At 48.1% G+C, this 13554-nt stretch overlaps 1 protein-coding gene across 2 annotated transcripts; it reads right to left on the bottom strand.

The window, feature by feature from the left end:
• Nucleotides 1–216: 216 nt before the first annotated feature.
• On the bottom strand, nt 217–10745 carry UNC119B (unc-119 lipid binding chaperone B). 2 transcript variants are annotated; one of them, XM_073312316.1, is made up of 5 exons: nt 10493–10745; nt 7801–7914; nt 6648–6759; nt 6180–6352; nt 217–5224 (listed from the first exon to the last, which is right to left on the bottom strand). In XM_073312316.1, exons 1-5 carry the CDS (start codon nt 10701–10703, stop codon nt 5112–5114), a joined length of 723 nt encoding a protein of 240 aa, XP_073168417.1. In that variant the 5' UTR covers nt 10704–10745; the 3' UTR covers nt 217–5111. The 2 variants fall into 2 exon arrangements, with proteins under 2 accessions (XP_073168417.1, XP_073168418.1); XM_073312317.1 differs by having other exon boundaries at nt 5112–5224; nt 6176–6352.
• Between the last annotated feature and the right edge of the window lie 2809 nt (nt 10746–13554).

Here is a 13554-nt window from a genome sequence, read left to right as displayed (position 1 = left end):
CACCAGGCATGGGGCTGACTGTCTGTGCCCTTGTTAAATTTCATACCCCCATTTTTAATTTATAAGTGCAGGTCACACTGAGAGGCTTGGTGTGTGAAAGGGGTTGCCAATTCAAAAAGTTTGAGAACCACTGGTCTAATGTGAGTCTGAACTCCAGGGCTACCTTGTGCTGAGAGCTGGTGTAATGTGAGTAAGCCAAGAAATTACTCAGTCCCATTCTTGTGAAAATCCTGGTTTATTACTATTGCTTGGGACAAAATAACATTTTATACAAATAAGTCGCCTAGTTTACTCTGGACAAGGAGAGACATGACAAGACACAGTGGAATGAGGATCCAAGGTAGAAGGACAGCAGAGGAGGGAAATATCACAAGCAACTTCATTGATGCTTCTTGCATTCTCTGTGAAAAATATCTTTACAAAGGAAAAAATATATTTCTGTTAAATCTCCACTGAACTGCTACTGTCCTTTGTAAACTAAGGGGAACCTGCAGCACCCAAGGATCATTCTTGGATCTAAAGGGACAGACACGGGTGATATGGAGACAATATGGACCAAGACCTGGAGGGCTCCCAGGGTAAACGGCATTGTGAAGCAGAGAGCCAGTCCCAAATACAAGCAAATACTGGGCTTGTTTAAATATTTGATTCACAGAATGAAGAAAGTATGGATGCTGGGTTATATTTCCCCTCTGCCAAACTGGTTATATGAAGGTGTAACGCTACCCATGTCCTATTACAACGGCTCTGATAGGAGTGCCAAAGCTTTGGGGCACAGAGATGCATTTGCAACTTGCCACCAGCCCAAAGCCCACACATAATATGCCTATAAATGTACCTCAGTAACAAAAACACAAAAAAATCAGAAGTCAATATAGATGACCATGATATTTGCTAGAGCTTGCATCTTCTTTGACAGATGAAGAGGAATTGCTTATTAGACAGCGCCAGCTGTCCCTTAGCTTTGTCCTCACCATTAAGCCAGAGGGAGTGGGCAATGTTTTATGACTCCCAGGAATTACATCGGGTACTCAAGTCGCACATTGTTAGACAGCAGTCATCTGTGCATGTGGAAGGGTAGATGTGGGCTATTATGTGAAGAGCCCTGCATTAGGAGGGCATCACAAAGCCCAAAGCTTGATGTGACAAGACAGTGGTTCAGAAGACAAACATTGGATTTAATGAAGTACAGAACCTGGAAGTGGAATTACCACACTACTTGACCAAACTCATCTTGCTGCTCCACCACTTATCACAAAAATTATTCATCACCTTCCTGATTCATTTCCACTAACATATCCTGCTTTCAAACGTTTTGCCCATTATTCCTGGACCTTGACTAGAGAAGCAGAATGGAAATCCCAGCCGAGAGAAGCTGCAATGGGAAGAGGCTTCCTGCCTCTCTGATGAGAAGCATTTAAAACCATAAGGAAATACACAAAGGAAGACAGTTCATAACTAAGGGAGAGAACAGAGACAGCGATACCTGGTCATGTAACACTACGTGACCGTATCACACCAGGTGCAATACAAAATCTTCAGTCACGCATGGAACAGTTGTGCAGGAAGTTTCCTCTCCTCTCTTACACAGCACATGGGCCTGAAGCACTCACCTTGAGAATGCTTCAGACTGGTCCCAAGAGGACAAATACTTTATGGAGTTAGTTTCTGTTTACATTTTTGGCCCTTTTACTTACAGTATAAGCTTAACTCCCCACTTTCTTTCCAGCCTAGTGTATACTAACAAAGGGAGGCCAGTCTCACACTGATCTCCCAGCCACTAACTCCTTAGCCAACACTATAGAAATGTCTGCCTCATTCCGTTAGCACCAGCTCTGTATACACATATACCATGTCGAAATGGACAGTCCATTTGAAGGGGGAGGGGGAAGAATGCGTGGAGATTCCCATTCAATTCCTCCGTGGTTTGAGGAGCTTGTACCTAGCAACAAAGGATGCAGACTGAAGGTGAAAAGGTTCTCTGCTAATCATGTTTACCAAGGGCAGGGAAGTACTCTACAGACCCTCTTCTAAATGGAGAAGCTAACAGCATCCAGGAGAAGGGAACACTGGATTCTGCTTGGTATCCATAACTTCCTCTGCCTGACTAACTCCCAGGATAGTGTTGCCCACTTATCTGAGCTTTTTTCTCAGCATGTCTTTCTGGGGCTCGCCTTTTAAATCTGGAACACCAACGCAACTGGCAGCACCTCTCTTTTCCAACTGGGAAGTACCTGTTACGATCTTCAGTTTTCCCTTTCTTATTGCTAAGGAGATAACACATTCACACATGAGACACCCAGAGCACCAGTCCTTTCCTCTGCCCTGACCTCTGGATGCTCAAGATGACCACTGCAGATTGGAATGGACTCTTCTTCAGCAGCTAATACCCAGTCCCACATTTAAAGGAGTATACTCATGCTAGGCAGATGTACTCTGCAAAACAGCACCTACATGGCACCCAACCACTGCCAAATCCTCCTACCTACACTAAATACTATTTAAAGATTTGATAATACATCTTATTCATGTTGGGATTTTTGTGTACAGAATATTCCCTGTTGCTGGCTCAGGTGATGATACATCCCTTCTGACTACCTCATTATCCATTACACTTGGAACAAATACAGACCATCACATTCATAAGAACAAGCAAGAAGTAGTTGCTTTAAACAGAGAATTAGACAAAAGTCATATTTAAAGGCACCTGGATTTATACTACACACAAGTTCAGCTAGATTTCCCATCAGCTCCTTGGGAATAACTAGTTATCTCCTTAGACATTCCTCTCTTGAGCATCCTGGAACACATCAGGGCAGAAAGCACTTCTCTGGGGCAATTGTGTCCTCTCAAAAGTAGTATGGTGTACTTGTGTGAGAAAGGATCTCTCAGTATCACCATGGCACAGTGCAAGGAGCTCTGGAAACAGCCCCAGCAAAAGGAGAACTAGAGACCTTTCTTAAGATACACCAGCTCTACTGATTCTGAACTAACAATCAAATAGGATTATATGCACATCCCTGGAGAAGTCGATGGATAAATGGCAGGAGAACTGTTCTTTACCTCCCAGCTTTCTCACACCACAGCCACACACACCCACCTTGACCCTGGTCACCTTTATCCTATTCATGCTCCCAAGGTATTTGTTGTGGTGGCTCACAATTAATGCCCTCTCCAAAACAAAAAAGGCATTTGTGGTATCATTCATAATTAACACCCTCGCCTATAACTAAAGGTTCTTTCATGATCCTTATCCCACATTTGTTCTCACCTGTTGCCTTGTAGCTAGTTGATCCTCTGTGCTAGTGCTAACACTATTCATCTCCTGCCACACAAACGGAACAATGGCTTTCTTTTACTGTGTAAATATTAACAAGACCTAGGTTGTAACATCCACATTCCTACAATTGTGATTCAATCAATATTTACTCCTGACAAAGCAGAGTCTACTTTGGGCATTACCTAGCATGACTGGTAACCAACTGTAGCCAGCGTGCGTGTGGCCACGAGGTGCATTTCCACTGTTTGAGGGGGAACAAATGATACTGGCGCTGATCAATTTGTCGAGCATAGATAAGGCCAAGCTGTTAGACACAAGAGGCAGGCCTGATCAGCAATAGGGCTGGAGTGAGAATGAATGGCAGGGTATCAGTGGATCAGGACATCCAATATGACACCCAGCTAAGCAGTTCATTAGTGCACATTTGCGTGGCAGAGAGCTAGACCCCAGCCTCACTGCCAGGGACACACATTGTGTCACTGCCTGACACAAATATTTCTTCCCATCTTCAATGCCAGGTGCTACACAGGTCTGAAACATACACTTTGGTTTGGCTGCTCTAATAGCTCTAGTAATTATCTCCACAGAAGAAGTCATAAATATAAATGATCCAACCAAACAGGCAAAACACTGGCAGAGGCCCAAATCCACATGGTTTAAGGATAAAATCATGTCATTTCTTTCTGTTGGATCACCACAAGCAGCCACCTCCCAACAGTGCCTGAATGTCCTGGTCTGGGCACCATTTAGGGCCCAGTTTAATACTAGCACAACCCTAAGCACTGGCCCAAGCAACACAAAGTAGACGAGCTGGTAACACCATTGCTTCTTACTATAATACCTCTGATGTGTTGCATGGGTTTAAAATATATATAAAAAGACTGAAGCCTAGGAAGATCTGCCTGCTAAGCAGAATGTTATTCAGGTAACTCTCCAGGTTCTCCCCCAACCACCAAAGAAAGAGCTAAATGGACAGACCCCATACCCCCACAGTGCAGCTTGAGCAGAAAATTCTCTCACATAGATGCAGGGGAAATGATGAAGGTGGCAAGATTAACCTCAGCCCTAAAGCTGAGCCCCAATCATAATCCAATTATTTCCTAACAACAGCTCAAGGAGTAGGGAGTCTGGCAGGTTGATTGAATGGCCAATTTAGTGTAATCTCTCTTTTCAAACATCCTGCACCTCAATTCAAATCCCTTGCAAGATATACTTGTAACGTTCCCCAGTCCCTGGAAGCAGAAGGAAGATTCCTGCACCATTTAAAGCTAGATTCATCCCGTCTTGTAACTCTCCCCTTGAGGGATGGGGAGGGGGGTGCAAACTGGGATCCAGTCTCACTCATTCACACAGGCTGAACCACTATGCAGTAAGGAGGATATCTGCTTTTCAGGCTCCACTAGCTACTTGGAGAAAGCAGATTCTCGTATGGAGAAATAGCTTGCCCACACATCAGCTGAGCTCTCTGGACAGGGGGCAGTTTGCCCACTGGGTGTCACAGGGTGTAACCTAACAACAAAAACCATAACATCAATAATCTGCTAGCAGAGCCTTAGAGTCCCTGATCTGAAACCTAAACAAGGTACCATCAGAAACAGAGAGAAAGCCAGAGGCAAGGTACGTAAGAATGCAAGGGAGGGGAGTGTTGCAGGGAGATTTCCTTTACTGTCACAAACTGCCACCTCAGCCTTCTTGCTTCATGTTTTGAGTCCATGGGTGAAGGAAAGGTTCAGCAAGAGGCCCTGGTGCATGAGACAGCAGCACTCCTCTCTTCCTGCACACCTGGAATGGTTAGGGATAGCACAGCATCCAGTGGACATGAACGCAATGGTTATTGTCCCCCGTTGTAGGCATAGTCAGCCTTGTTGTGCATGATCAGCTTGTTGTCCACAAAGTAGAAGCTGTCTGAACGGGTCTCATAGGGGTGTTCAACCATCAGGCGGACTGCGGGACAGAAAGGTCAGTTACACTCATGAGTATTGTGTCTGGCACACCCCAAGGGGCAGTGCAGTGTCAGAGGAAAACAAGCACTTGGTAAAAAAAACCCTTGGTCACTTTGAAGCTCTGCACCTAAGGAGAGGTAAGAGAAGCAAACTGGTGTAACTGTGAGAGCCTCAGGAGCTCTGCACTGGCCCATCTGTTCAGCCTATCCAAAGAATGCAGGTCTCCAGGCTGTCAAAGCAAACTGGAAGAGGGTGGCTCAATTTCACACAGATATTCTGGAACCTGTGTCAGGCCAAAGTACAGCAGCACTGAACAAATACATTCCTCCTCTAAGACCTGTCTGGTGTGGAGTAAGTGGAAAAACTAATGTCACTTGCACAGCCCAGCTTGTGTACTCAAGTCACATACAAACTCAGCTCACCCTCCATCTGCCAGACATGCCCAGAGAGTGGCAGAGAGTATTCAACTGTCGCTGTCCAGTCTGTCCCTCAGTGGCATAGCCCATCTTGTAATAAAACCACACTGGGAATACTCTCAGCTTACCATCACAGATGGCTCTCCACAGGCTCCCAGAAAAGAAACTATCCCAGTCTGCCGTTGGAGGGCTCAAATCCCAAACAGTGGGTGCTATGAATGTGTGTCTTTGGCCTTTAAGGGAATATTCTCTCCAAGTCACCAGGGTTACCTCTTGGACTATATATTGAGGCATTATGTGCAAAAGCCACTGTGACTCTGAGGTCACCAGCTGCCGATAAAAGAAAACACCAAACCTCAACCACACAGCATATGAAGGCAACTTGCTTAAGACTACACAGTGAGTCATCAGCAGAGCCAGAAACTGAACCCAGATCTACCTGTTCCTAGTTCCCTGTCCCACCACATGACCATCTATCATCTCAGGGAGAGAGAGCATTTGAACACAACAGCAGTTCAGTGAGGGAGGAAGGATACCTACTGAGGTCCTCTGAGAGCTGGGGGAACTCATAGATGTGTTCACATGTGTTCCTGCTGCTGGGGATGCAGAAGCCAAAATCAAAGTCAAAGTTCTTCAGTAAGCGATCCCGGAAGTAATGTCTCTCAATCATTCGGAAGTTTGACACTGGCTTGTCTCCCACTGTAAACTCCACTCTGCAGGCATAGGGCAGGAGAAATACACTTCATGAGACCACCTAGCTCACTTCAGAATGGGAGAGGCAGAGAGCCTCAGACTTGCAGTTACGCAGAACCTAACAATAGGGCTGATATCAGTGCTAAACAGAGGCAGATCTTGAAATCTTCCCTGTCACTATTAGCTTCTTTTTCATTTGTATTATGAACTTGGTCTCACTAGTCCATTGTTAAGTTCACCTATGAATTGACAGGGTTGGTACCTAAAGTTCCCCGGAGGCCTTACTCCCCCCTCTTTGTATGAGCTTTTACTCACGTTGCACCGACTGTCCGGAGACGGAGAAATGCTGGGGTGAACTGATAGCGAACAAAGCGGCCTGCACTGGTGTCCACTTCTCCACTGTCCTCATCATCATCATCATCTTGCTCTAGAAGAATTTACCAACTCAGGGTTAATCTTCTGATGTTCTAGGAGTAACATGCTGATGTCTTGTGGATGGTGTACAGAAACCATAAAAGACACTGCTCAGACACCCAGCACTGCAACATCTGTTCTTTGATATACTACGGGCATTAAGAAGTTAACAGAGAACAGTTTCATAGCAAACGTTCACAACTGATTACATGGACCAAAAGACCCTGCTCACAAAGATGCATATCCAGGAATCAACTATGGAAGTACATAGTTACATGACAACTAGCTTTTTACCTCCAGGATCTGCACTTCAGTCTTCCTTTGGCTACTTACACATAAAGGGACTTTTGGTGGGGCTTAACTATGGAATTTGATAAATCTCGATCTAGTGTTCAGGGGAAAAAAAATCAAACCATATCAGACCACAACAGCAGCACCACATCTATGGGGCATTCAAGTCCCCCAAACACTGGGCACTATCTGTAACAACCTTGCTGAGCCGAGGAGGTAAAGGGATCAATAAGCATGGTATTCACATCCCACAGAGCTCAGAAATGGAAAACAAGTAGCAGCCTGCAGTGGCTTTGAAATGTACTGCCTACATGAGATCAATTCCTAACAACCATGTGTCAGTAGTATAACACACACTATTAGAGTTGCCCCAACTGCTGGCAATTTCAGGTCTGAAAGGATCACAGGGAAAGAACTCCCCTCTCACCCCTACAGCTGGTCTTCATTGTCAGGGTTGAGGCACATTTACAGAGAAGTATGGATGAAGCTCTGTGCTGTACCAATCCCATGGAAAGAGGATTTCAGTCTCCAAAACACCTCTCGCTATTACCATATTCACTTCACATTCTTTTTTTACACAGTAACTAGAATATTCGCAGGCAGAGAAGCTCTCAGTCCTGCAGGAATCCTAAGGGATGATACAGGTGAACTCAATACACTATGCATAGTGAAAGATCTTGATGTTTGGCCTGCATGACCCCTTCCCTGGATCCCACCAGATCCCATAATATCTAGCCCTTTTCCCACTGTCAGCAGGTTCTACCTGAAGCAGAAGGCTTGGCAATTTCAAACAGCACTGTCCCTGTCTCCAGGTCCCGGATCTTGAATCTGGTGAAATCAATATTGTAGATGTTGTCCTCAGGTTTGCATAAATAATCTACAAGAGAGAGAAACATATTAGGGAGATCTTTTGCTCATGACAGTCCAGATCAGGAGAAGAAAATATGGGCCACATAACCCATATGCTTCAAAGGTTCTCCTCTCAGGTATCAAAAGGCCTTCAGCTACATTAACTGAGCCCAAGCACCTTAGAACGTTTAGGGATATTTCCCAGAAGCTTCTGGGAGAGCTGAAGGGGGCAAACAGCAAGGAAACCAAAAAGCAAGTTGCCAGTTTGGCTAACCAAACAGTACAATACGGTTCAGCATTTGGACTCAGTGCTGACTGAGACAAGTTACTACTACTCATATGTACATATTGTATAACTACTATAAATTACTACTACTGCGCAGCTGTATATACTGAGTGAGCTAATCCAATCAAAGAGGGAAAATGAGACTATTCAGTATGCCATAGTTTAACACAAGCACCACCTAAGCAGCATCACTCCTGCAAAAAAGCCAACAGGACAGATTGCAAAAGGGAACAAGAGTTCGGCTCCTGCTGCATCAAAACTACTGAAAAGTGAAAGACCAACAAACTCAAGGAGTAGACTGAACAAGAATGACAAGCAGTCTCAGGGCTTCAGGGATATTCATCCTAGAGAGGCAAATAAAACAAAACTTTGATGGATCTAGCCAATTTGGGACCTAAAACCAAAAATGTAACATCTACATGGGCACGCATGTTCAACTTCACAGAAAAATCTGGATCACTATGGACCAATACAGTCTCAGTATTCCAGACCCTTATAGATTTTGTCCCCCAACTTTTCTGTCTGTATGGACAAATGTAGCTGGTGCTGTTAAACCAGAAAAGACTGGATGTCTCAGCACCAAGGTGGACCCAGATGGAAAAGCAGAAATCTGTCACAAGAGCCTGACTTCTGCCTTTTAACCTTTTAATCTACCCAGCCAAGTACGGCTGCTAAGAGAGGAAGCAGTGCAGGTCTTTCACCTAGTCTATACTAGGATCTTTTCTGGAAGGGTCCCCAGGGAAGAGGTGTCCTGGACAAGAAGGAATATTCGGTGTCCTGGCAAGGTTACTTCTGGTGTCCTCAGAAGAGGATGTCAAGTTCTGCAGAGAGACTGATACTGGGGCCACAAGGCGGGTAAGGTATACAGCAGGAGTGGGCAAACTACGGCCCAGGGCCTTATCCGGCACTTCAGATGTTTTAATCTGGCCCTTGAGCTCCAGCTGGGGAGCACGGACAGGGGCTTGCCTCGCTCCAGCTGGGGAGCGAGGTCTAGGGCTTGTCCCACTCCGGTCATGCTAGGGCTCTGTGCCGCTCCCAGAAGCAGCAGCATATCTCCCCTCCACCTCCTACACGTAGGGGCAGCTAGGCGGCTCCACACACTGCCCCTGCAGCTCCCATTGCCACCACCACGGCCAATGGGAACTGCAAGGGCAGCACCTGTGGACAGGGCAGCACGAAGAGCCGCCTTGCTGTGCCTCTGTGTAGGAGCCGGAGCGGGTACACGTCACTGCTTTTGGGAGCTGCTTGAGGTAACCGCTGCCCAGAGCCTGTACCCCAGACCTGTTCCCCCTCCTGCCCTCTGAACCCTTCAGACCCAGCCTGAAGCTACTCAGCAGTGGCTTTGAAATGTACTGCCTATATGAGATCACTTCCTCGGTACCAGCCTGCAGGTCAGTACAGGCTCGGTACAAGCACCCTCCTGCACCCCCAGCCCAACCCCAGAACCTGTACCCCCAGCTGAAGCCCTCACCTCCTTGCACACCCCAACCTTGCACACCCCAACCCTCCTTCTGTGAGAATTCATGACCCGCCATACAATTTCCATATCCAGATGTGGTCCTTGGGCCAAAAAGTTTGCCCACCCCTGGTATAGGGGATCCCTGGCGGAACGATAATAGGTGCTGGGAGTAGGGTGTATGGGATCCCTCGGGGGCAGATAATGGGGCCTGGGGGGGGTACGGTGTATAGGGTTTCTGAGGGGATATAATGTGGCCTCGGGGGGGTACGGTGTATAGGGTTTCTGAGGGGATATAATGGGGCCTCGGGGGGGTACCGTGTATAGGGTTTCTGAGGGGATATAATGGGGCCTGGGGGGGTAGGGTGTATACAGTTTCTGAGGGGATATAATGGGGCCTCGGGGGGGTACGGTGTATAGGGTTTCTGAGGGGATATAATGGGGCCTGGGGGGGTACGGTGTATAGGGTTTCTGAGGGGATATAATGGGGCCTGGGGGGGTACGGTGTATAGGGTTTCTGAGGGGATATAATGGGGCCTGGGGGGGTAGGGTGTATAGGGTTTCTGAGGGGATGATAATAGTGTCCATGAGGGGTAAGGTGTGGCGTCTCAGGGGTGATAATGGAGCCTTTGAGAGGCAAAGTGTGTGGGATCCCTGGAAGGGATCCTCAGAGAAACGGCCACGAGGTCCCCGTGGGCCTCACACTCGGCTCTGCCGGAGAAGGTGCCCGGGGAGGATACGTGGGGCAGGGCGCCCGCGGGCGGGGCTAACAGGGGGGCGCCAGGGAGGGGGAGCAGGGGGTCCCCCGGGGCGGTAGCAGCACGGACGGCCCCGCGGTGCCCGGTCCCCCAGCTCAGCACTCACTCTCCGTGACCCGGCCCAGCGCCAGGACGTGTTCCGGCCGGACGGTCTCCAGCGCCAGCAGCTCCGCTTCTGAGCTGGGCAGGGCCGCCCGCAGCGCCGCGTCCCCAGAGCCCCGCCGCCCCCGCAGCCGGCTCAGCACCCCCCCGGATCCCGGCGGCGGCGGCTTCTTCTCGGGGCCTGGCGCCGCCACCCTCGGCCTCGAGCCGCTCATCGCCCCGCCACCTCTGCCAAGATGGCCGCCGCCTCCCTCCGTAGCTATGGGAGCGAGGGGCGGGGCGCCCGCGGGGTCAGAGGGCAACGGCGCGATGCCTGGCAACAGGGACGGTTGCGACGCCGGAAGTACTTCGGACCCTTTGCTCGGTTCTGAGAGCCAGGCCGGGGACTGAAGCTAAGCGTGGTGCACTGCGTGCACTGCCTGGAAGGGAGACCCGACCTGGCAACGCAGAGCCCAGCTCGATTGGCTGGAGCGGTCAGGAGTGTGCTGCGGACGCTAAGCCTGGCCCTGAGAGGAAAGAGCGGTGCCCTGGGATGGGAGCCTTCTGGAGACTCCCACACACCCCTTCTCCGTGCCCTAACCAGCTCTACAATGTTACTCACCATCAGCTGCCCCCAGCCCCACGCCTACGTGGCAAGGATCAGCCCCACCCCACAGGAGCTGCTGGGAGTCAGGACCACATGGCCATGCACCCCGCCCGTCCCTGCTATAGCTCGCTCCGGGGCAGCTCAGCCTCGCTCTTGCGGGGCTGGTTACTGGGCCCTGCAGTCACAGGCGGAGGTGGGGACGCTGAGCAATCTGCAGAGGAAGAGCCATGCCCCCAGAAAGGCCCATCGACCGATAGGCAGAGTAGTACTAGGATGTGGGGGAAGAGGGGTGCTTATGCTTTGGTGAATTGATACCAGGTAATCAGAACCCATTACAAGAAAATAGGGCATAAAGCCCATTCCTCAACCCTGCGAAGATCAGCTTTGTACTCTGCACTGTGGATGCCCTTGTCGCATCTCCACTGCGTGCCCTTGGAGACGCAAAACCCCATTCCAGCTCTACCCACCTGCAGGCTTCCCTCTCAGGGCACAGCAGAGCTGAAATAGGGCAATTTCTAAAACTAGCCACAGAGCTGCAGTACTGATCAATATGTCTGAGCACACGAGCAGGCACCTAGGACACATTTACATTTCAGAACAGCTTCAACATGCTTGCACAGATAGCATGCTAGGCTGTGTTCACACCTACATCTCATTCTGAATAACACTTTTGCTCTGCTCAGCCCAGGCCAGCTGCTGTTTACTCATTTTAATATTAATGTAGGGTTTTTTTAAGTTTAGAGATGAAGCATCTGCTTCCAGCAGCCATAGAAGAGTCAGTTACTGCAGAGATTCTAAAGCTGATGAATTTGGGCTGGCAATGCAGATGCTCCTAGGAATTAACTGAAGAGATGAAAACAGCACTGCTCCCACACACAAAGCTTCAGGGACTGAATTATCCTCTAAGATGCGTCATGAGGCCCCATTTCTCCCAGTAGCTATATTAGAGAGATAGGTCTAGCCCTTAGCAAGCACACCTTTGGCACAAACAGAAGCATTACTATATTACTCATTAATTTAATTGAATAAAGTATCTTCTGGGGCAGCAATTTAATTACAGAGGATGGGTAGCTTCCATCCCTGAGGAGAGAGAGGAGCAGTAGTTTCACAAAACAGTGTTAAGTCATTTCACTTAATGAAGTGGTTACAAGTTGTGGTTTGTTGATCTCCCAAGCACCAGCCCACTCAGCCAGTAGGGGTCTGAATCCTATAACTAAAGTCGCAGGCTTCCATGAATTTTTGTTTATTACCCACGCCCTGTCAGACTTTTACTAAAAATACCTGTGACAAGATCTTAACGCTACCTATAACTATTCTATTTTGGTAGGGGCCAACTCAGCAGCAGACTTACAATCTGGGATACCTTTGCTCACTACACCAGCCTCCAAAAAAGTACCTAACCCAACCTCAGGCTGAGTGGCTTTGCTTTTTGTACCTCCTATCCTTCCTCAGCATGTTTATTGAGGAAGTAAGCTGTGTGGGACAGAGCCAAGACTTCCTACATCTCTGTAAAGCCTCACACACAACTATTATTCACTTCCAGGAGGTCTCTGGGCCAACAGCTGGTGCTGCTTCAAAGAGAATGTAGTAAACTCTCAGCTTTTCTACCCAAAGGAGCAAATGGCCCATACTGCAGTTGGGAGAAGCTGACAGTGAGGCATGGCTCTCTGCTGTACCCGAGTCTCCCTGCCTTCTCTCCTCTTTTCAGATCTGCAATAGCCTTCTGTTCCCTAATCTTACCATCAATTACTACAATTTATCCATAGCAGAGATTAACTGCAGTGTCCTGAGTCAGACAATCCTACCCAGTCATTTCACGTGGCAGCTGCTGCAGCCTCTCCTTGGGGGGCTGTGTCATTTTTACTATCAGGCACCACAGTGACATCCTAACACAAAGGGATCCAACAAAGATTGTTCCTCTTAGTTTTTGATAATGCTCATATGTAAGTGTTCACAAGTCACTGGGGTGAGTGTGTGCTGCTGACCTTGGTGATGGAGCTTGGGGGGGGGGGGGGGACAAAGGAGGGGCAAACAATGTGTATTTCAGACATATGGTTTTGGCCCATGGATGTCATCTCTGGTAGGACTCCTTGGAGCATCATCCTGAAAAAGGAAAAAGTTACCATAGAGTAAAAACAACCCACCATCTTCAGTTTAGTTACACAATATTAATAAGTGTCTCCAATATCCAATATAGATGGGGGGGAAATAACCCAGCTGCAACACAGCTAGACATTAGCAAGCACGAAGAAGAGAGAAGCAGAGCCATGGCTGCCTCAGGGGTTCAAAGACTCAAGTTGAAGTAGTGGTGGGATTTTAAATTGCATCTCATCAGTGGCCTCCAATCCACCCTCCAGAGTGGTCTGAGCCCAGCCCCACCACAGTTACAAGATATCAAATTCTCTTTCCCTCAAAGCAAAGAGGGATTTTGTAAAGCTTTTTTTTTTTTTTTTTTTTTTTTAAAAGCACAAGATGCTCCA

Source organism: Lepidochelys kempii, chromosome 15 (genome assembly GCF_965140265.1).
Source record: "Lepidochelys kempii isolate rLepKem1 chromosome 15, rLepKem1.hap2, whole genome shotgun sequence".
Taxonomy (NCBI): Eukaryota; Metazoa; Chordata; order Testudines; family Cheloniidae; genus Lepidochelys; species Lepidochelys kempii.
This window is presented reverse-complemented; position numbering and strand designations above follow the sequence as displayed.